This window comes from Elephas maximus, chromosome 7 (assembly GCF_024166365.1).
Source record: "Elephas maximus indicus isolate mEleMax1 chromosome 7, mEleMax1 primary haplotype, whole genome shotgun sequence".
In the NCBI taxonomy this organism is placed as follows: Eukaryota; Metazoa; Chordata; class Mammalia; order Proboscidea; family Elephantidae; genus Elephas; species Elephas maximus.
Window position 1 is genome coordinate 89658787 of NC_064825.1, and position 23854 is coordinate 89682640.

The 23854-nt window shown below is 38.7% G+C and overlaps 1 protein-coding gene across 1 annotated transcript in view; it reads left to right on the top strand.

Moving 5' to 3' along the window:
• CAT (catalase) overlaps positions 1–23854 on the top strand; it is a 58756-nt gene that overhangs the window by 6270 nt on the left and 28632 nt on the right. Inside the window, exon 2 of the mRNA XM_049889410.1 lies at positions 23230–23401. Coding sequence (XP_049745367.1) covers positions 23230–23401 — 172 coding nt within the window. The remainder of the gene's footprint in view (positions 1–23229; positions 23402–23854) is intronic.

Below are 23854 nucleotides of genomic sequence, written 5' to 3' on the forward strand. Positions count from 1 at the left end.
GAGCTGACTGTAAAATGTAGAACAAGCAAATATTTATCTTTTGTTTGTTTTGTACTAGAGTTGAAAAACACCAGTGCTTTGTTAAAGGTAAAATTTAAAAGTTTATTATTGTGGAAATCAGAGTACAGTTTAAACCAGGGAGCACAGATTGAAAGTACATTTATCAGGGCTCCAGAGAGGTGTTTAACTGCAGGGGTTAAAAAAAAAAATGCAGGTAGAAGGGTATAACTAAAATAGTTGCTAAGGTTTGGCATTTACAGAACATAAGGGGCAATTAGAAGGTTATGGAAAGATTCAGGGCTGTGTAAGGACTCGGACACAGGTTAGAAAAACATTTTTTTAGGAGGGCTAAGGAGCACTTTCTGAGAATCAGCCAACCACTAAAGTCACATGCTTAACCCCTGTACTAGCCGAATAATCTTCTCTTTACACTGATCATTTCTAGCCATAGCAATACCCACATTTTTCTATAGATCTACTTGTTTGTAGGTCAGAGGTACAGTGGGAATTTTACAGAAGTGACAGGTTGTATTGTATGACAGAAGCTGCATTTAAAAATCCAAAATGAAGTCTCTCAAGGCAAGATGGTTTGGCCTGGCCTTTTGCCAGAAGTTTCAGTCATGTTAAGAGCCTTAGTTTTGGAATGCTCTTCCTCATTTCCCCCCTTTGATCAAGAATTCTCTAGGAATTTGACGATCACACTTAAGAGCATTATAGTTACTGGTTTTACATTGGCTTCACCTTGCTAGGCTAGTGGTCTTATCTTCAGGATGAGTTGTTTTTCAGATTCATATTCTGCTCATCTACAGAGGAGTAACTCTTCTTCTGCAAGGACTTGGTTGTGCAATGTTATAGACAGTTGCTTGTTACTTACAAGCCTTCCTTAAATGCTCTGCTTCAGTGATATTTTGTATTGGGGATATGAATAGAGCAAGGCTGAATTAGAAGGAAAAACTCTACAGTCAGGAGGCTGCTAACTAAGGTGCAAGGTCAAATTCTTCTGGGTAGATAGTTCCTTCAAAGTACATAATCTGTTGCTTAGAAGGAGTTATGGTTGGGTGCAAAGTCTATTAGTACAATTTATTATGCATTTTATAATTTCAAATGGGAAAATTAAGTAACAAAACTAACCCAGTTTGGACTATGGAGTGTTATCAAAAGTTAATACTTTCTGGAAGCCAGTTAGAGATACTTAAGAAATTAAAGAAAGAGGAATTAATTTCAGGATTGTTGATGTGTAACCAGGTACCTATTAAAAACCAGGTAAAAAAAAAAAATAAAATTAAAAACCAGGCAGCGTTCTTTTAATGTCCTGTTCTAGCAGTTAGTTAAATTTCTTGTGCTGCCTACTGTTTGAGTGATTTTAACAAAGGCTTTTTTTTTTTTTTTTTTTTTAGAGCTGTTAAAGGTACTTTTAAATGGCCTAAAGTGACTCTAGGTACTTTTTATTAAGGTAAATACTATTAACAAATAAATCCTAGATGATGAGATAAGACTATTTTGAATGAAGGGGAATTAAGAGAAAATGATCTACTAAGAGATATACCTTAGTTGTTAAAGTTATTTCAGAAAACAATAGTATTAAGCAAAATCTAATAACATGTATATATATATATATATATATATATAAAAACATGTGTAGCTGACATTAAAACATTGAAAATACCATGGCTTGGATCAGGCATAGTGTAGTCCCCAAAGTGACATCTTTCTTACATTTAGAAAATAAAACATTGAATATTAACAATATTCTCATTTGAACCTTATAGCAATCCTTTGTTCATTCAGTCTTAGTTTATTTTAGTTCTGTGTAATTCTGGATCAGCAGAAATTTGAAAACTTCATTAGTTTTTCATGAAAGTTTTAGAAATATTGGTTTAGTTTGATGATATCCATATTTGAAATGTTATAGTCCTTTTCATCAGTCTGATATAGTCCATTTTTGTTGAAATATTTTAGTTGAGCATTTTCAGTGAATGGTAAAGTAGAATTTTTCTGTAGATGACAAACTTAAAGATGACCATGGTTAACTTATAACAATACTTTTAAAAAGTGAACGACCTGAATGGAATTTTAAAAGTAGTATAAAAAAATCAATAAACCTTTAGACAAATGCATCTCAAAATATAATGACTAACTTTTTTTTTTAAGAGCTTTAGATATATAATAATCTTGAAACATAACGGTCAGGATATGTCAAGAATATACCAGGAATATTAAGTCCCTAAACATCGATATAGGAATAAAGACACTGTGGGAAAATTGTATGTATTTCTCAGTTAAAATTATTGTTTTTTTTATGCTAGATTTAAAAGAAACAAAGTTGTGATCAAGTTAGTAATTGAAATAATAAAATTATGACATAATATTGTATGTTGGTTTCTAATATTAGACAAACATTACTGGTATATGAATTTAATCTAAAAAAATTGGCAATTTTTTTGACTTGGGAACGTATCCTATGTGATTCATAATGTAGCAAATAAACCCTTTTTTTAAAAAAAAATAAAAACAATTCTTTCGTGGCATTTCAGGACGTTTTAAAGTTGCCAGGAGTTTCTTACAAGTCAGTGAGAAACAAGCTTGAATTATTTAATTAAAAATCTTAAAAGTTAACTTTAGCTTTTTCTAAAGCCAAGTGGCTTGGTTTCTTAGTCACGGACATAAAAGTTAGCATAAACTTAGAGACACAGAGCTTTTGCTTCTTAGGCAGTTTACACAGAAAAAAATAAATTTTATATTATAGGTGAAAGCAATAAACAGTAAACCAAGGAAGCAAGATGATCAAAATTGAGTAAACTTTGTTTTTTCTTAATATATTTTTTATCTTTTTTATATTTAGGAATTTATTTTATTGAACCTTTGCTTTTGAAGTAGACTGCACAAAGAATAGAATTAACTCTTCAAACTAATATTTAAAAAGAATTTTGTTATTTTAATAGTGAGGAAGTCAGTTTTTTGCTATTTGACATTGAAGCTATTTATAATTTCATAAATTATAAAACTTTAACCAGATAGATAAAAATTTTAATTATGTCAAATGAATTCCTTGTTAATAAACCTTTTAAGCTTCTCATCTTTATTACATATTCTCTATAGTACAGCTTTTGGAATGACATAGAAAATGAACATACTTGTTACCAGACCCAAATATGTATCTGTCCTTTTTCTGTGGGATAAAAGAGCCTATAGATTCTAATTATAATGAATATCCATTAACTCAATTTTAAGACCAGTAAGTTACCTAAAAATCTTAGAAATTAATTTAAGCTTATATATTATAAAATATATTATTGAAGTAAAGTTTGTTTAAATAGTCTATATTTTCTGTTTAAACCTTTATTATTTATCTTATTGGTAAGCAATTTAGTCTTCTTAATAAAAATTACTCCCTTTCTTTAAATAAAACACATCTCATATAATATCTAGCTTAAGTTACTTAAAAAGGTTTTGCTTTTAAGGTTGACGTAAACATTTTGATCAGAACAAATTTATTTTCATTAATTCCTGGGAATGTTGTTGTTAGGTGCTGTCGAGTCAGGTCCTACTCATAGCGACCCTTTGCACAACAGACTGTTAGGACTATTTAATTTGTAAAAGTGCTTTTTTATTGTTAAACTGATTAAGTTCTTTGAAAGAATATTATAATCTATTTAATAATACCATCTGGATGTAAGAAATTATTACATTTTTATAAATGGTTTTTGCATGCTTTGTGGGATCTTTTAAAGAAGCAATTTAGAATAATTGTCTCTTTTTAAGACATTGTTAGGCAATCAAAATAAGTAATATTTTTTTTTAGTGCACTTTTTAAATAGACCGATTTATATAAAATTTTCTCAGTGTAGCTGCTGAAAGCTTAACTTACAAGAATCAGTCTTTATTTTAAAAGACTGCCTCATGATAGGAAAAATTCTGCAAATGCCAATCGTGGTTTTCTGAGACAATACAGACTCAGACACAAAGCAAAACAAAAAGAAACCATATAAATTCACAAGGCTTATATAATACCACATAAAACAAGCAACCCCGTCTCTTAAATGTATACAGTAATTCTTTGCAGAAAAATTAGGTCTCAGATAAACTTATTAATTTACCTGATTCTCACATGGAGGGATTGTATTCAGACCCTTTGACCAAAATTGAGCATTGAGCAAAAAGTAAAATCAAATAATAATAATAATAATAAAAATCTTGAAGAGAGTAATGCAAAGAGGAACTTAATTTTCTAAAAAGTGATCATTGAAATCCTAAATTAATTTTGAACAGGAATCTCAAACCAGTATCGTGGTAGGGGGAAATCTAGGCTTACTTACCAAAGATGTTGAGCTCTTAGGTTAAAACTTTTGGTTTCATTCTTCTTGAATTTGATTCATTTTGTCAGCTAGAGACCTAGTTTCTTATTTCAGATTTCAAATATACTAGTCTTTTTTAACTGGAAAGTACTTTATTATTTTGTTTTTCTTAATTATACCATCTTTATTTCAATCCAATCCAATCCAATTTACATGGGTAAAAGCTATGATACTTAGAAGGGGAAATGGCAAAATTCCTTTTTTTTTTTTTTTTTTTTTACACAAGCACCTTAAACTTTATTTTACCTTAAAACGTATACGTTTTTATTCATATGCCAATCTTTTTTTTTTAATTGTGCTTTAGATGAAGGTTTACAGAGCAAATTAATTTCTCATTAAACAGTTAATTCACATATCGTTTTGTGACATTGGTTGCCAACCTCATGATGTGTCAACATTCTTCCCTTCTCCACCTTGGGTTCCCCATTACTAGCTTTCTCCTCCTGGCTTCTCAAGCTTGCTTCTGGGCTGGTGTGCCTGTTTAGTCTTGTTTTGTTTTATGGGCATGTCTAACCTTTGGCTGAAGGGTGAATGGACCAAAATAAAAAAAAACCCAGTGCCGTCGAGTCGATTCCGACTCATAGCGACCCTACAGGACAGAGTAGAGCTGCCCTATAGAGTTTCCAAGGAGCACCTGGCAGATTCGAACTGCCAACACTTTGGTTAGCAGTTGTAGCAATTAACCACTACACCACCAGGGTTTCCTCAAAAAGCATGGAAGGTACTTTAAAATGGCTACTGATCTCTTCTAGAGGCCTTAATATATTAACCAAAAAAAGTGTCTTGTTAAATTTGTTTTATTCAGGACTCTTTTTATTCTAATTTGCTGCTTAGGAAAGTTAGTTGAGAAAGATTGAAAGATCCATGGCTACTAACTTTCCAGATTATCCCCACATGGAGTGCCAACCAGACAGAAAGGCACAGGTCAAAAGACCAAAATGCTAATTTGTAAATGCACAGGGGACCTAGAGGGAGGCCCCTGTCTGCCTTAGGAACTGGCATTACCCATGTCATAGAGAAAACACTGCTGCCACCAGCGTTTTCTTAAGACCTGTCACACACTTGCGAGAATTAAAAACCCCACGACTCTTGCAAGAATGCTAGTGACAACATAGACAAACTAAGTTTTCTCAGGGTAAGGCAGGTGAGAGCATTATTTTTGGCTTCCCAGAGCCAGAGCAAGTCCTGAAGATTCTGAGAAACCTTATGGTAACCCCTACGGTGCTGACCGTGAGATCCTCTACAGCTGCCTCCACAATAGCCATTTTGTGCACCAAACCTAGGTCAAACGAGAGAGAAAGAAAATAATAATCCTTAGTAAACTGGAGTGTCTCAACATAAAGGCTGTATCTGAAAGGTCACTCACCGAGGTGTCCCCCTAAATGCCATGAAGTCAGAGAACCCAAATGGTTCCACTGGCCAAGCCCGAATTCCCCAGGACCTCAGAGGGTGCTGCAGGAAATGCTCCTTCGGATCCCACTTCTGGCACGAAAATGTACTAGAGCTGAAAAACACCAGTGCTCTGTTAAAGGTAAAATTTAAAAGTTTATTATTGTATGAATCAAAGTACAGTTTAAACTGGGGAACACAAAATGAAAGTCAATTGACTACTTGTTTCAAGGTCAAAGGTACAATGGAAATTTTATAGATGTGACAGGCTGCATATATGACAGAAGGTATACTTAAAAATCCAAAAGTGAGTCTCTTAAGGCAAGATGGGGCTTGGCCTGGACTTCAGCCAGAAGTCTCAGTCATGTCAAGAGCCTTAGTTTTGAAATGCTCCTCCTTAGTTTTCTGATTTTTGTTATCTCCTTCATGAGTTCTGTGACTACTGCGGGTTTCAGTGCATAGAGTCATAAATGGTCCGTGACAAATCAGTCATTTCAACCTCAGTGGGCAAGAATGAGTTCCATTCTACCTTGTTTATTGCCTAGATTATCCTACACACTCCACCTAATGAACTGCTGCTCAATAAAACATTAAAATGTATAATGGAAAAGTGAAATGCTATAAGGGTAAGAAAAAATAAGACTGTGCTCTTGATAAAGAACACAAAAGGTTACTGTATTCTTTAATGTTTACAAATGTTGATCCTAAACAAAGTAAAGAGCCTGAAAGAGGCTGTCTCAACAGTGCGATCACTGCCACTGTATCTGCCATCTTCATTGCCCTGGAGCAACTACAGATTTGTCACCGACTTGTTAAATGGGAAACCCTGGTGGTGTAGTGGTTAAGAGCTGCAGCTGCTAACCAAAAGGTTGGCAGTTCGTATCCACCAGGCACTCCTTGGAAACCCTGTGGGGCAGTTCTGCTCTGTCCTATAGGGTCGCTGTGAGTTGGAGTCGACTCGATAACAGCAGGTGTTTTTTTTTGTCATAAATGAAGCACCGAGTGGCTTAACCACGATGAATTCCACCTAAGAGATATGTAAGTGCATCCGAATGATGAAGTCTCAGTTTATAGCCCAGAAAATATCATTTTCAATCTTTAAGGCAATCAGTGAATTTTCCCAGTATTGTGAAAATACATGTATTTTGTGCTTAAGAATCTGTGTGGTGTGGTATTATGGTGGACCACCCTGTGATGCTTAGAATGGTTTAAGATTATTAAAAAAAAAAGAAAAAAAAGGCACATCAGACAGGATTTAGCATTTGGGATTAAATGGCGTACGTTTTTTATGACGTTAGGGTTTTCCACATTTTCTGGTGATGATAAACCTTCTGAGCAGGGACCAGTGCTAATCATCTCTGGTCTAGTGCCTAATGTATATTTTGTGTACGATGTTGAATATTCCTCTTTGTCTTGATTAAATGTGTTAATATAGGAAAAGTGGTTAGAACAGAGGCTGGCTCAGAGTAAACACTTTTGTTTTAGCATTATGGAAGCTGCCCTCCATTCTTTCTCTTGGTTAGCTGCCCCTCCCCCTTTATTTCTTATTAGACATTTATGTTTGATTCTCATTTAAAAAAAAATCTTTTTATTATGGAAAATTTCAAACCCATATTGAAGTACAGAGGATAGTGCAATGAACCTTAAAGTACATGCCCTTCAGCTTTCATATTTCTGTTTCATTTATATTCCACTCACTTCAACTCCTTCCTCTATTATTTTGAAGCAAACCACAGACATCGTATCATTTTATCTGTAAATATTTCATTATCTCCAAAAGACAAGGACTTTTAAAAAATGTGTAACCACAATGTCATTATCACACCTAAAAAATAAATGGTGATACCTTAATACCCTCAGATGTGCAGTCAGTGTCTTCGGTTTCCTTAACTGCGTCTTTTTTGATACTTTGTTCATACCCAGAGCCGAATGAGGGTCACGTAGTGCATTGGCTGATACGTCTTTTAAGTCTCTCTCTGCGTTCCTTATGATGGTTATAAACGAAGTTTACAGTGGTTTAGTTTAATGCATTGTTGAGGAGTCAGACTTTAGGGTCAGACCTGGTTCAAACCCTGGCTTAATCACTTCCGCAGGTTACTTCGCCTCCCTGCCATTTGTTTTTCACACCTCTAAAATGGGATAATAATTCTCCTATCCTGAAGAATTGTTATGACGATTCGTACATCTATGTGTGTAAATTAATACATTGATTTCCCAGCATATAGTGGGGTGCACAGGATACGTTAGCTATTTTGTTTTAGGTTTAGTGTTAAGGTTAAGAACTTGGGTTCATGAACCAGTCTATCTGGGTTCAAACTGTATTCAAATTGTGAGTCTACTCTCTGTGCCTCAGTTTCCTTTTCTGTAAAATGGGGGTTAATAATACTATATACTTAAGTACTTCTGAGAGTTGTTGAGTGCATTAAATGTGATAACCCAAGTAAAGAGGTTAGAACAATGCCTGCATATTTAGGTATGATTATTGTTTTGAGGTTTGAGTGAGCCTAATAAGACCTCCCCTTGCCCATATGGAAATCTCGGTGGCGTAGTGGTTAAGAGCTACGGCTGCCAACGAAAAGGTCAGCAGTTCAAACCCACCAGTTGCTCTTTGGAAACTCTGTGAGGCAATTCTACTCTGTCGAATAGGTTCACTGTGAGTTGGAATTGACTTGGTGGCAATGGGTTTGGTTATTTTTTTTTTTACCCGTATGGTCAGGCTGAGAGAGAAATAAGGAGTTGATGGGGCAGGTGGAGATCAAAATATTACTGGTAGAGGCTTGGTTGGAGAATGTGGTTTAGGATTTTTGGCAAAGCGGGCTTGCTGAGATTGTACCTCTGAGTTGAATTTATCCCCTGTATCCTGGCAGCCCTGGCTGCCAAAGGGTAGCTGAGCCCTGTGCAGGCCTGGGTTCTTTTCCCAGATTGTTTATTCAGGGAAGTCTCTCCCCTTCCTGGGTGCAGCGAGTGGGATGGGGCAGGAGGAGCTCTGGTGTAGCCACCCTCCCCGGCCCAGCTTCCCTAGAAGCCAAAACTCAAATACACAAATTGGAAGTTCCCCCATCCTAAGTATATAGTATTAGTTTTTCCTGTTTGTGTGTTTGCCATTTCTCTTCTACAAAATCAGAAATTTGAGGGCCAGGACAGTCTTTGGTTTCCTGTACATAGGTGTACGCACTGTAAGCACTTGATGAATATTTGTTAAATAAATGTGTATAAAACAGCTTGGTGACAGAGTCTGACCTTCCCTAATTTCACAAGGTAGAGGAAAGAGAATCAAGATCAACAGCCCAAGGCTGATTCCTATGAGGCCAGAGGTCAGTTTTACCTCCTCTCTCTGCCATTTTTACCAATTCTGATACCAACTGTCCCTCCCACAGCACTCTCTGTTTCTCTGCTGGGTTCAGTAATTTGTTGCAGTGGCCACACAGAACTCATAGACAATACTTAAAATTACAGGGTTTATTAGGGAAGTAAGAGTTTACAGTTCAGGTTCAGGAACACTCAGGATACAGTTCTTTGATCAGGACAGCCTCTTCGCAGTCGTGTCTTCAGATATGCCTCTCTCTGGCCCCTTGGCCTCTGACCTACTTGGGCAAGTGTTAGAAAGCCTTTTAGCTCTGCTGATAAGTGGCCAGAGGTACCCCGCTGTACAGGGAAGTCTCCTGCCTGAGGATGCTCAGCCCTCTCCATCTGGGTTGGTGAGCCTAGCTCTGCCACCAAGTGTCTGGAGGCATCCCACTCTGCCAGGAATCCTCCTGCCTGAAGGCGCTCAACTTTCTTGCTTCATAGACCGGGAAGCCCACCATGCTGTCTCCTGCTGATCTCCTGCTTCTGCTACCTCTGCTGCTGCCATTCTTTAGTGCTGCTTCTCACCGTCTCTGGTGTTCTCTCTCTCTCTCTGTCTCCTGGACTTAGGGACTCTGTCTCAGCATAGGGATCCCACCTCCAAAGGACCCACTTTACTCATGGCTCTTCTATCTTGGTGGTTGTGAGGTACCTCCGTTCCACCTCTGGGATGACTCATTTTAAGCCTAGCAGGATGGCAGCACTGACCAATTCCCTGATTAGGGTTCCATACACCTTACTTGCATGGTCCCACCCCACCCCAAGGTTTCCGTGAACCTTATTTATATTATTAGCAAGCTATCTAATCCCTTGGTAGGCCACAAGCACCTCATTTGTGTAGCCCCACCCAGTCATTTGGTGGGTGTTACAAAGACTATGGCTAGAAGAGCCATATTAAGTAACTCGGTGCATCACAATGTATTAGGCAGTAATTTGCTGGAAAACATTAGGTGCATTCTTCATTGATCACTGAGAATGAGAAGCTGTCATTGTGAGTCCTTGGGGACTGACACGTTAGGGATGTGTGCACTACCATTCATTTTCAGTTTAAAAATTGAAGAAGTATGATGTTTGTTTAGTTCTTGGAACTTCTTGAGTAAAAGATACTAGTAAGTGGAAACTTGTTGTTGTTAGGTGATATTGAGTCGGTTGCCACTCAGCGATCCTGTGTACAACAGAATGAAACACTACCCAGTCCTGCACCATCCTCACTATCAGTGCTATGTTTGAACCCATTGTTGGCAGCCACTGTGTCAGTCCGTCTTGTTAAGGGTTTTCCTCTTTTTTGCTGACCCTCTCCCTTACCAAGTATGATGTCCTCCAAGGACTGGTCCCTTCTGATAACATGTCATGAGTACAGAAGGTAAACCTCACCATCCTCACTTCCAAGGAGCACTCCGGCTGTATTTCTTCCAAGACAGACTTGTTTGTTCTTCTGGCAGCCCGTGGTATATTCAATACTTTTCACCAGCATCATAATTCAAAGTCATGATTCTTCTTCAGTCTTCCTTATTTATTGTCCAGCTTTCACATGCATATGAGGCAATTGAAAATACTATTTTTGCTTTTCAGCACTTTAAAGAGGTCTTTTGCAGCAGCTTTGCCCAATGCAATATGTTGTTTGATTTCTTGACTGCTACGTCTGTGGGCATTGATTGTGGATCCAAGTGAAATGAAATGCTTGACAACTTCAATTGTTTCTCCTTTTATCATGATGTTGCTTGTTGGTCCAGTTGTAAGGATTTTTGTTTTCTTTATGTTGAGATGTAATCCATACAGAAGGCTGTAGTCTTTGATCTTCATCAGTAAGTGCTTCAAGTTGTCTTCACTTTCAGCAAGCAAAGTTGTATCTTCTGCATATCGCAAGTTGTTAATGAGTCTTCCTCCAGTCCTGCTGCACCATTCTTCATATAGTACAGCTCCTCAAATATCTGCCCAACATACAAATTGAATAAGTATGGTGAAAGGGTACAGCCCTGACTCACACCTTTCCTGATTTTAAACCATGCTGTATCCTCTTGTGGAAACTATGTTAAATAAAATATTTCTCCAGAGGAAGCCAATCTTACTCCTCCCAGGAAAATCACCTCGTTAATGAATTAACTATGGCCAAAAACAGCTTATTAAAGCAGCGAAGCCAAAATGGAATTTGACTTTCCTTTTGAGTTCTTGTTTCCAATCATGGTGCCAGTTTTTGGCCAAGCCGGGGTATCTTCTTTGCCAATTTTTGCAGCAATTTTCACAACAAATTATGGGAAGGCTAGGCTGTTGCTGCTTCTTCCTCCTGAACTTAGAAATAACCTTTCTTGGCCATTTCATATTGGTCCATAGTTTAATTTGTTTACACATTTAATTCATAATCGTTTTTTGTGCTTTCACTGGTGTATTGGGCACCGTGTCAGGTATTAGGAATATACATATGAAAAGAGCATTGTCAGAGGACAAATAGGGAAGTAAACAGGCAATTATCATACTTTTTACTATGGGACTTAAGAAGACGCCCTTAGCCCAGCCTGAAGGGTTCAGGAGGAGCTTGTCCCAGGGCGTGGATGTAATAAATAATTAGCAGCTGGTAAGATGTGAAAATGTTAACAGATATGAATGTTATTTCAGAGAAAACTCTTAACATTGTCTAGCAACAAAAGAACTTTTTTATTTTTTAAAAAATTCTACTTGTAAAGTGACCTTTCACAATGTTAAAAAATAATAATGTGTAAGTTGGAAGAAATGCCTCTGCCTGTATGCTCTTGTTATATGCAACAGCGAAAGCTGTGCCACAAGATTGAAACTCAGGTGTCTTAGTCATCTAGTACTGCTGTAACAGAAATACCACAAGTGGATGGCTTTAACAAAGAAAAGTTTATTCTCTCACAGGCCAGTAGGCTAGAAGTCCAAATTCAAGGCACTGGCTCCAGGAGAAGGTTTTCTCTCTTGTTGGCTCTGGAGGAAGGTCCTTGTGATCAGTCTTTCCTTGGTTCTGGGAGCATCTCAGTGCAGGAACCTCAGGTCCAAAGGATGAGTTCTGTTCTGAGTGCTGCTTTCTTTTACATCTCAAAAGAGATTGGCTTAAGACACTATCTAATCTTGTAGATCTCATCAATATAATTGCCACTTATTGCTCTCATTACATCATAGTGATAGGATTTACAACACATAGGGAAATCACATCAGATGACAAAATGGTAGACAATCGTACAATACTGGGAGTCATGACCTAGCCATGACGGATATTTTTTGGGGACACAATTCAATTCATGATATCAGGTAAAGTCGCTTTACTTCTCTGAGCAGATAGCTGCATCCACTAAAAGGAAATAATAATATTTGTCTCACTGGTTTATTGGGAGACTTAAATGGTGGCGCAGTGGTTAAGAGCTCAGCTGCTAACCAAAAGGTTGGCAGTTCGAATCTACCAGCAGCTCCTTGGAAACCCTAAGGGGTAGTTCTACTCTGTCCTATAGGGTCACTATGAGTTGGAATTGACTCAATGGCAACAGGTTTTTTTTTTTTTTTTTTTGTAAATGAGATAATTTCTGTGAAGGTAGCTAGGATAATGCCTTGCATATGGTAGGCGCTCCAGAAATAGTAGTTAAAAAGGGAAATTAGAAATTTATGTGTACTTCAGTCAACTGCATGGATTCCATCTTTGTGTTTTTTGGTTAGCCATGAGCCAGAAATAGCTGCCCTCTATTTTGTTGTTGTTGTTCAAGAGCTAGGCTGCTAACCAAAAGGTCAGCAGTTTGAATCTCCCAGCTGCTCCTTAGAAACTCTGGGGTAGTTCTACTCTGGCCTGTAGGGTCACTATGAGTTAGAATCAACTTTATGGCAACAAGTTTTTTTTCTTTTTTTTGGTTATTTTGTTATTAGCTGCCATGGAGTTGGCTCTGACTCATAGGAACCTTATATATAACAGAATGAAACATTGCCTGGTCCCGTACCATCTGCACAATCATTGGGATGTTTGAGCCCATTGTTGCAGCCACTGTCAATCCATCTCATTGAGGCTCTCCCTCTATTTAAGCACTAGGGAAAGCTCAAAGCTTGCATCATGACCTTTTTTTTTTTTTTTTAATATGCTGCTTGTAAAAAGCAAGGGCGCAGGCTATAGGAAGATGTGGCCATATTATGGTTTTAGCGGTCACTTCCTGCCCTGCAGGAGCCCTCTGACCTCCTTCCTCTATGATTGCAGACCTGGACTATGCGTATGGGAGACGTATGGGTGCTTCTTTTCATGAGGACAGGAAGGACGAGGCCATACTGGTGAATGAATGAATGAGTGCTGAAATGAACTAGGGAGGAACCCTGGTTCTAAATACTGTACCCACCTGGACACTACCCTCTGTCCTGCAGAGGGGGCCACTGTGGGATTGTTGAAATTTTAATGTGACCTGGGTGCCCTTAAGGCCACCGTGTATGCCCTTGACCTGCTGACAAGCTGTATAATAAATTATTTTTCCCACCAGCTGTTTCTCTCCCAGCATCCCACCCTCCAGCTCTCCTCACCCTTGTCAGGTGCCGGCAGCTTCTGATGTTTTGGGGGCTTTTCCTTCCTCCACTTCTCTTTTTCCCTCCTGCCATCTCTGCCTTTTCAGGTTGTGCTCAGAGTGGCTTCATCCGACTGTGCTCATCTAATCAGGTGTAACCTTCCACGTCTTTCCTTTCTTAGATATTTTTGTCATCGCTCGTAGCTCTGGAGGGCTGGTTTTCACCGCTCTCTACTCACTAGTTCAAAATTACTCAAAATGCTTGAGCTCGCTGGAGGTTTGACCTCAAAAATGGAGTTTTTACTGTTATGTTGGGGTTGATTGCAGTGCTTGATTGCATGAAACTGACCATGGTAGTGACCCTAGACTTAGGCTACAGGGTGGTTGCTGCCTTCTTTCTGAGGTGCCTCCGCTCTCTGCCTCCTATTATCAACACATTTCTCAAAAGAGACTGTAATCGGAGCTCCTGCTTCCTTCCCTCCTAGTCATCCCTCAACTTCTTCAATCTAACTTACGCCTCTAGAGCCACGGATTGAAAGTTAAAAAAATTAACAAGCAATGCTTTATAGTACTTCAGATGCACCCAGTTGGCTAAATTACATTCCTTGGTTTATGCCACAATGTCGTCGTTGGTCCGTGCCTGGCTCTGCTGTTATTTTATTTATCATACAAACTGGCATGGCACTGGTCACCAGAGACCCCAGCTTTCCAAGCCCAGTGGCCTTTTTTCAGTCCTCACTCTATACAATCCTTTCGCAGTGAGTGCCAGTGTCAGCCCCTCTCCCTGGCCTGAAGTTCTCAGTTCTTGGATCTTGTGACAGGCTCCAGGTCTCCCTCTCTTCCCTCACATGTTCGTTCTGCTTTGCAGAGCCTTCTTTTGTGCATGGGAACGTTGCTGTCTTAGGCGCCCCGTCCTTGGGTCTCTTCTGTCTCACCTCTTCCAGATCAGTCTCCCTTATGATCAGAAGCACACACATTGTTCTGCCCTCCCCCCACCCTTTACTGTAGTCAGTGTTGATTGGCCACTCACTGTTCATTGTATCAGTTCTGAAAACAGAAAGATATTTACACACTAAATGTAGCATCTTTTATAGAGGTTTCTATTTTCTTTTTTGCTAGACAGATATTTTTGTGGATCGCAGATAATAAGAGATGTGAGCAGGAATTATATTAAACTAAAATCTATTGCTGTCAAGTTGATTCCAAGTCATAGTGATCCTATAGGACAGAGTAGAACTGCCTTACAGGGTTTCCAAAGCTGTAATCTTTATGGAAACAGGCTGCCACATCTTTTCCCCACAGAGCGGCTGATGGGTTCGAACCACTGAGCTTTTGGTTAGCAGCCAAACACTTTACTGTACCACCAGGGCTCCTTAAAAATTATATTAGAATAGTAAAAATAGCATTTCTGAATGCTTTAATTTTTTTTTTTCAACTAGATTGTTTTAGGTAGTACTTTCCCAGTCTTAAGTTAATGTACCATATTTCATGGTATCTAAGATGCCATTCATTGTAAAACACACCAATATTTTATATACTACTAAGAAAGAACTCTGCCAATTGACACCATGACTCATTGCTAAGATGCCGTAGATTATAAGATGTTCCCCAATTTCAGAGATCTTAAAATATTTTAAAAAATGCATATATTATAACTGATGAATTATAGTGGTTTAAACTTATTTAAGAGCTTATGCTCAATAGTGACTCATTCTCTGAAGAGTTTCCCCTCTGAGATGGACAGCCGCTATTTAATACATCTCTTATATCTTTGAAGTATGAGAAGGGAGGGAAGGGGTCTTGTTTAGGGACTTCCCCCTTAAAAATGACTATATGTATACTTATATTTATATGAAGCCAGTTTAAGCTGAAGATGTGCATAACTGCAAATAAAACTTTGAATTGTCTCTAAGTTTATACACACAGATGTAAACTAAGCACAGTTTAGGGAGTTTTTAGAAAGTGGTTAGAAAAGGGATTAGGAGAGGACACTTGCAGTGGTACACTGTGTTGTTGTTGTTAGGTGCCGTCAAGTCGGTTCCAACTCACAGTGACCCCATGTACAACAGAAGGAAACGCTACCTGGTCCTGTGACATCCTCACTGTCGTTGTTATCCTTGAGCCCATTATTGCAGCCACTGTGTCAGTCCATCTTGTTGAGGGTCTTCCTCTTTTTCGATGGCCCTCTACTTTACCAGGCATGATGTCCTTCTCCAGGGATTGATCCTTCCTGATAACATGTCCAAAGGATGTGAGATGTGGTCTCGCCATCCTTGCTTCTAAGGAGCATTCTGGCTGTACTTCTTCCAAGACAGATGAATTTGTTCTTCTGGCAGTCCATGGTATATTCAATATTCTTCACCAACAGCATAATTCAAAGACATCAGTTCTTCTTTGGTACACTGTATTTGTATATTTATGGTACACTATATTTATTAAAAATGATTTTAGGAAATTTGTCTGCTTATTACATGAAAGTGAATCACATTGCCTTTGTTGAGCCGATGAAAAAATATATATAATTTGAAAAGCTTCTGCTGTTGAGACATAGAGAAGGCCTTTTTTACTTAAAAATTATTTAAAGCAGGAAAATAGAAAAAAGTATAAAGAAAATGAAAATGACCTATAATTAAGTTACCTAAATTTCTTAGTACTTTCAATGTTATTAAAAATTCTGTGTAGGTGCAGTTTTTAATGGTGGCATAGTGGTTCATCTTATAGATGTGTCATCATTAATTAATTGTGCCTTTACTTTTGGACATTTAAGCTGTCTCTAAGCTTTTACTACTATAAAGAATATAGCACTTAGCAAGTGGCCATCTAAGATGCATCAATTGGTCTCATCCCAATTGAATGAAGAACACCAAAGACACAAGAGACAGGAAGGGCCACATAAATCACAGACTACATCAGCCTGAGACCGGAAGAACTAGATGGTACCTGGCTATAACTGATGACTGCCCTAACAGGGAGGAACACAACAGAGAACCCCTGGAGGCGCAGGAGAGCAGTGGGATGCAGACCTCAAGTTCTCGTAAAAAAGACCAGACTTAATGGTCTGACTGAGACTAGAAGAACCCCAAAGGTCATGGTCCCCAGACCTTCTGTTAGCCCAAGACAGGAACCATTCTCAAAGCCAACTCTTCAGACAGGGATTGCACTGGACTATCGGATAGAAAATGATACTGGTGAAGAGTGAGCTTCTTGGATCAAGTAGACACATGAGACTATGTGGGCATCTCCTGTCTGGAGGGGAGATGAGAGGGCAGAGAGGGTCAGAAGTCGGCCGAATGGACACGAAAATAGAGGGTGGAGAGAAGGAATGTGCTGTCTCATCAGGGGGAGAGCAACTAGGAGTATGTAGCAAGGAGTATATAAATTTTTGTATGAGAGATTGTCTGGATTTGTAAACTTTCACTTAAGGCACAATAAAAATAATAATAAAAAAATATATAGCCCTTAACATCCCCAATAGAATGTAAACTCCCTGAAGGCAAGAATTTTGATTTGTTTGCTGATATAATTCCCAGCACATAGAACAAGCCTAACACATACTAAACAGTCAATAAACATATTTTGAATGTTGTTGAATGAATTTAATCTAAGTCTTCATATGCACTTCAGAGTTTTCTGAGTATTACTAAATATTACTGGAGAGTAGAAAGGGAAACCTAAGTAGATTTTTTTTTTGCCTAATTTTTTAGAGATGTAGTTGGAATATGGCTTTCTTTGAGACAAACAGATGTAGTAAACAACTGCTGTCCATTCCTTGTCTTAGGGTACTGTAGGAAAGAGCCCTTAACCTGTGTCCATTTTTTATTTTTCTATAATGTAAAGATATTACTGAGCTCAGAGGACATTATGAAGCAATACCTCTGGTTACATTGGGATTTTGTTATTTTCTAGAAACTTCTCTAAGGTTTGTACGTTTTTTCAGAAACGACTTAAAAATGTGCTTTTTGTGGTCCATTCTCATTTTACTTAGTAAGTCTTTATTGCATTAAACTGTTTTCATCTCAACAAATGCATTACATCCTTCTCCTCACCATCTAATAAATTCTTTCTTTTAGTTTGAATCAGTCTTGGCCTAAACATTCCCCTCAAATCAAGGGGGCCTTTTCTTTTCTAGTCTTCGCCCATTGGCCTCACTTCTGTGTTGCTGACCACGGTGAAACTTTCACTGCCACACTTGGTCCAGGGAAGTTATTATAAAATAGGACACATTGATTTATTTGAGGATGGAATGAGAAGAGATACTAAGTGTGGCCAACTTAAATGCTACCTTTTTACCTTACTTTATTCAACCCAGGTTTAATTTTTTTTTTTTAATTGTGCTTTAGGTAAAAGTTTACAGAGCAAATTAGTTTCCCATTCAATAGTTTGTACAGAAAGTGTTCCATGACATTGGTTGCATTCCGCTCAATGCGTCAGCATTCTCCCCACACCCTGGGTTCCCCGTTTCCTTTCCTCTGGATTCTCTACCCTTTCTGCTTTCTCGTCTTCCCTTTTGGGCAAATGTTGTCCTTTTAAGCTCATATAATTGATTGTTCTAAGGAACATGTTGCTCTTGGCTGTTAGTGTTTATTTTATGGTCTAGCCATGTCTATGAAAGGTGGTCTCCAGGAAAGGCTGCAGTTCCATGTGAGAAGGATGCCTTAGGGTCATAGACTCCAGGGTTCCTCCAGTCTCTGTTAGACCAGTAAGCCTGGTCTTTTTTGTGAATCTGATTTTTTGTTTTACATTTTTCTCCTGCTCTGTCTGGGACCCATTGTTGTGATCCTAGTCAGAGTGGTCAGTAGTGATAGCTGGGCATCGTCTAGTTCTTTTGGTCTCAGGGTCATGTAAGCTGTGGTTCAAGTGGTCCTTCAGTCTTTTGGAGTAACTGCTCCCTGAGTCTTTGGTTTTCTTCACTCTCCTTTGCTCCTGACGGGAAGAGACCAATAGTTGTATCTTAGGTGGCACTCTCAAGCTTTTAAGACCCCAGAGACTACTGACCAAAGTAGGATGCAGTGCACTGTCTTTATGAACTGTGTTGTGCCAATTGACGTAGATGTCCCCCGAGTTTATGGTCCTTCACCTTCAAGCCTAGAAACTTCATCCTGCAAGATGTTTGGATATGTCTGTGCCCTTTGTGTGCTCTGTTGTCTATATGAATATACATGTAGCACCTACAATTATGTATGTAGAAATACAGGTCACCAAACCTATATGCAGGTGGGTGTGCTCCCTTATACCCTTACACACCTCTTTAACATACCTATCTACCTATGTATCCATCCCTAGATTATTGCTTGTTAATACTATTGCAGAATTGTCTATGTAATAGTAATTACTGTAGTTGCCCTTTATTCTTGCATCCCTCCCAGTGTCTTCCTTTGCCTTGGTCATGTTGTGCTGACTTCTTGTGTATTGTGTATTGCCTTTCCCCTCACCAGTGTTGACACGTCTTCTATCTAGTTAGTAATTTTCCCTCCCTCTCTCTTCCATCCCCAGTAACCGTCAAAGAATTTTTTTTCTGTGTGTAAACCTTTTCTTTTTTTTTTGTAATAGTGGTCTCATACAGTATTTGTCCTTTTGTGATTGATTTACTTCATTCAGCGTAATTCCTCCAAATTCATCCATGTTGTGAGATGTTTCACAGACTCATTGTTATTCTTTTTATCGTTGTGTGGTATTCCCTTGTGCCTATGTACCACAGTCTGTTTATCCATTCATCCATTCATGGGCACTTAAGTTGTTTCCATCTTTTTGCTGTTGTGAATTAATGCCGCAATGAGCATGGGTGTGTATATGTCTGTTTGTGTCACAGCTCTTATTTCTTTTTTTAGTGATTTAAAATTATATTTTGCACATATCTTCCTTATTATATGTTGTACCATGTATATTATACTTTTTTCTTTCTCTCTCTTTTTTTCCCTTCCTTATTTCTTTAGGGTGGATACCTAGGGGTGGAATTGCTGGATCATATGGTATTCCTACTTCTAGCTTTTTAAGGAAGTGCCGTACCATTTTCTGTAGTGATTATACCATTTTACATTCCCACCAGCAGTGTATAAGAGTTTGGGTCTCCCCACAAACTTGCCAACGTTTGTTATTTTCTTTTTTAATTTTTTTTTATTAGTGCCATTATTGTTGGGGTGAGATGGATTTCCATTGTAGATTTGATTTTCATCTCTCTAATGGCTAATAAGTGTGAGCATTTCTTCATGTGTTAGCTGCCTGAATGTCTTCTTTGGTGAAGTGTCTGTTCATATCCTTTGCCCATTTTTTATTTAAATTGTTTGTCTTTTTGCTGTTGAGGTGTTCAAGTTTTCTGTGAATTTTAGAAATTAGACCCTTGTCATAGCCAATTTTTTTTTCCCAGTCTGTAGGTTCTTTTTCTACTTTTTTGGAGAAGTCTTTTGATGGGCATAAGTGTTTAATTTTTAGGAGCCCCCAGTTGTCTAGTTCATCTTCTGCTGTTTGTACATTTTTAGCTATGTTTGGTATTCTATTTAAGCCATATATTAGGGCCCCTAATATTGTCCATGTGTTTTCTTCCATGATCTTTATAGTTTTAGATTTTATATTTAGGTCTTTGATCCATTTTGAGTTAGTTTTTGTGTGTGGTCCAGGTTTCATTTCTCATTGTTGTTGATGTTATAGAGGGGGTTCCTGAATTGAGCGAGTGGTGGGACTAATGGTGGCATAATTCCAGCATTCCTGCTTTAAGATTCCATGATTCATTGTCTTATGGTGAGACCACCTTATGCTTTAGTTCTTCACTTACCCATCCGTCCATCCATCTGTCCATCCATCCAACAGACGTTCATTGGCGCTTGCTCTGCATCTGCCTCGTTGGGCATGGTTTTTATTCTTGACTGTATCACACCGACCTGGTAACCAGCAGGCGACATGTGATGTGGCTTTCCTATCTCATGCAGCTTCTTTCCTGCATTAGAAATGCAAGCATGTAAACAAAATTCTAACTCTGTGGGGCAGTTCTACTCTGTCCTGAACAATGGCTATGAGTTGGAATTGACTTGACGGCAATGGGTTAAGCAAAACTCTGACATGGTTAGCTTTTCTTTTACTAAGCTTCTTGGTATCCTCTCTTGTATTCCTCGCCTTTATGAGATGTCCTTATTTTTTTTAAGTTTCCTATAGTGCCTTGTTTATATAGTTGAAAAGAGCATTTAAGGGGTAGACAGATTTAATTCGTTAAACTAGGTTATTATTTTAATTTTGAAACATCCAAAAGCTTTAGGTCAGTGGTTCTTAATCTGTGGATCACTTTGGAATCACCTAGAGAGCCTAAAAAAAATCCGGATGGTCCAGACCTCACTCCTGACTAATTGTATAAAAAAAATCTCTAAGGGGTTGACTCAGGCATCAGTATTTTTTTAAAGTCCTCTGGGTGATTCCAGTGTACATTCCAGATTGAAAACCAAGGCATTAGGTTTAAACTGAAGGTAAAATTGTACAACTTTGTGTTTTCTTTTTCTGGTTAATATTTTACTTTAAAAAACATAAATGTGCAGTGTTACATGTATTAGCATGTGTCTCTTTAGAACAAAGGGTATTACTGTGTGGTAACCGCTGACTGGACCTTTAAACTCACTGACAGTGTTGAAGGGTTTGTGGCTAGATGGCTAAAGGTCGAGAGAATCTTGGTGGATGAGTGTACATCTGTCATGAGTTCTTGAAAAATAAGACATAAATGCTCTGCTTCTTCTGCTATTACATCACTTCCTTACAGCCAGTAACAAACAAACAAACCAACAAACAAAAACCACTGCTGTAGAGTCAGCCCTGACTCATGGCATCCCCTTGTGTTACAGACAGAGCTGCTCCATAGGGTTTTCTTGGCTATAATCTTTACAGAAGCAGATTGCCAAGCTTTTCTTTCAAGGTGCTGCTGGGTGGGTTTGAACTGCCAACCTTTAGGTTAGTAGTTGAGTGCAAACCATTTGCACCACTTAGGGACCTCCACAGCCAGAAAAATGGTTCTCATATTCATACCTAGTGCATGGCCTGCATTTTCCATACATTTAGCTCTTTTAATCCACAAATTCATTCTGTGATATAGTTGTTATTCTGTCCATTTCACAGATGAAAAACTGGGATTCAGAAGTTTCAACAAGTAACTTGCCAGTAGCTATACAGCTGGTACTTGGCAGAGCTGGAAGTTGGACCCAGGCTCTGTGGTGCCAGCACTCATGGTTTCTCCATGGTACCGTATAGGCCTCTTCCCATTTTGATATTGGTGGAACTCTAGTGGGCCAGGAGGGTTTACGTGTGTGTGTGTGAGAGAGAGAGAGAGAGAGTCTTGTTCATTAAGTTTGTAAATTTCAAGCCTTTTCCCAAATAGTTCATGGTATTTTATTAAAGCACCACCGCCACCCTCCATATCGCCTTCTAGAGAAGAGGCAGGTATTAATTTCATTTTAAAATGCAAGATGAGTGCACGAAAAGGTGAAAATTATACACCCCACCCCAGGGAGGGTGGAGTCTGTGAAATACTAAAAACAATGCTTTTCTGGGTGTGTGAAGTTGGTAAGGTTGCCTTTAATCAGTAGACCTCGAGTCGTTCCCCAGGATGGAGGTGGCTTAGCTTTGCTTCATCCACATGTCTCTCCTGATTTCCTGGTGCCCAGGGAAAGACATTGGAGAGGCAGTTGTCTGTCATCAAAAATGGAGGTTTGACAGGAGCAAGACAATACAAAGCTAAGAGATGCCCAGGATTATGTGGGACTTAAAGAATGCTGTTCTGACCCTAGAGGAGGGACAGCTGAGAGGCTTCTGATGTAACTGAAATCCAAGAATTGGGTGAATTAAACTAGTTCTTTATGACCGTAAAATAACCTATCCCATTTCAGGGACATTTGACATCTTAGAAAATTAATACTATAATCCGTTTTGCCAGTAACAGTTTATTCTTAGTGACAGTAAAAGCCCTTGACTTTTTTCTCCCCTGGAATTGAAAAGAAATGTTATGGATAGCTACTATACACTGCCTGAGAAAAAGGACTTCATTATAGAGGATGATGTATTTTAACATTCGTAGCAGTAACAAAACAGTTTACTGAGCAAAGCAGTAACCAGCAGATGGTCTGGTTAGGAGACCATCCTCTTGCTATTAGTTTGGACATTCAGTGCAAAACACGTATGGTCCTTTTTTGGAGGATCCCTGTGTGGGGGCTTCCTGTATGGAGTTGAGTCTTTCTAGAGGAGGTGCTAAGCTGTTGGCAGGTTATTCAGCTGTGTTTCTGTTCTTCAGACCAAGTTTCTTAGCAGATTGGTGTTGCGATTTATCAAAGATTTCTGAGATCTGATGATAAATTTCAGACAATAGCACATCTTGTAGTATTTCAATATTTTGGACACAGGAAATTTAGAAAGAGTTAGGGAAAAAGGTATAAAAATTGGAAAATGATGTACACTATGAGCATATAGGAGCCCTGGTGTCACAGTGGTTAAGAGCTGGATTATAAACCAAAAGGTCAGAGGTTCAAATCTACCAGCTGCTCCTTGGAAACCCTACGGGCCAGTTCTACTCTGTCCTATAGGGTCGCCATGAGTCGGAATCAACTAAATGACATCGTGGATGAGCATATAAATTAAGAGTTTCATTGTGTTGACTCCTCTATGCTTTTTTCCCTCTTGTGTTCACTTAGAGACCTAGTGTCCTGACCACTGGAGCCGGCAACCCTGTAGGAGACAAACTTAACTCTATGACAGTAGGGCCCCGGGGACCCCTTCTGGTTCAGGATGTGGTTTTCACTGATGAAATGGCTCACTTTGACCGAGAGAGAATTCCTGAGAGAGTCGTGCATGCTAAAGGAGCAGGTGAGAGCTATGTTCGTTTGTCGTACCAGCCTTGTTTCATCGTTCCTGGGTCAAAATTATTTCCCGAAGGGAAATGTTCCTTTAATAGACGTGTCAAATCTTTGTCCCTGTTAGAAAGAAATATTTCCATCTATAGGGGAATTATTAATTAAATGAGGTAATTGCCTTGGATACAGAACTCTGGTGGCGAAGTAGTTATGCCCTTGTCTGGTAACCGAAAGGTCAGTGGTTTGAACCCACCAGCGGCTTCTGAGGAGAAAGATGTGGCAGTCTGCTTCCATACAGACAACTGCCTTGGAAACCCTATGGATCAGTTCTACTCTATTGTATAGGGTCGCTATGAGTCTGAATCAACTCGATGGCAACAGGTATTGCCCTGGATAGAATATTATATAGAAAACAGTTTATTTCATTAAAAATAAAAAATTGTAATCATGAATATATCTTCCATTG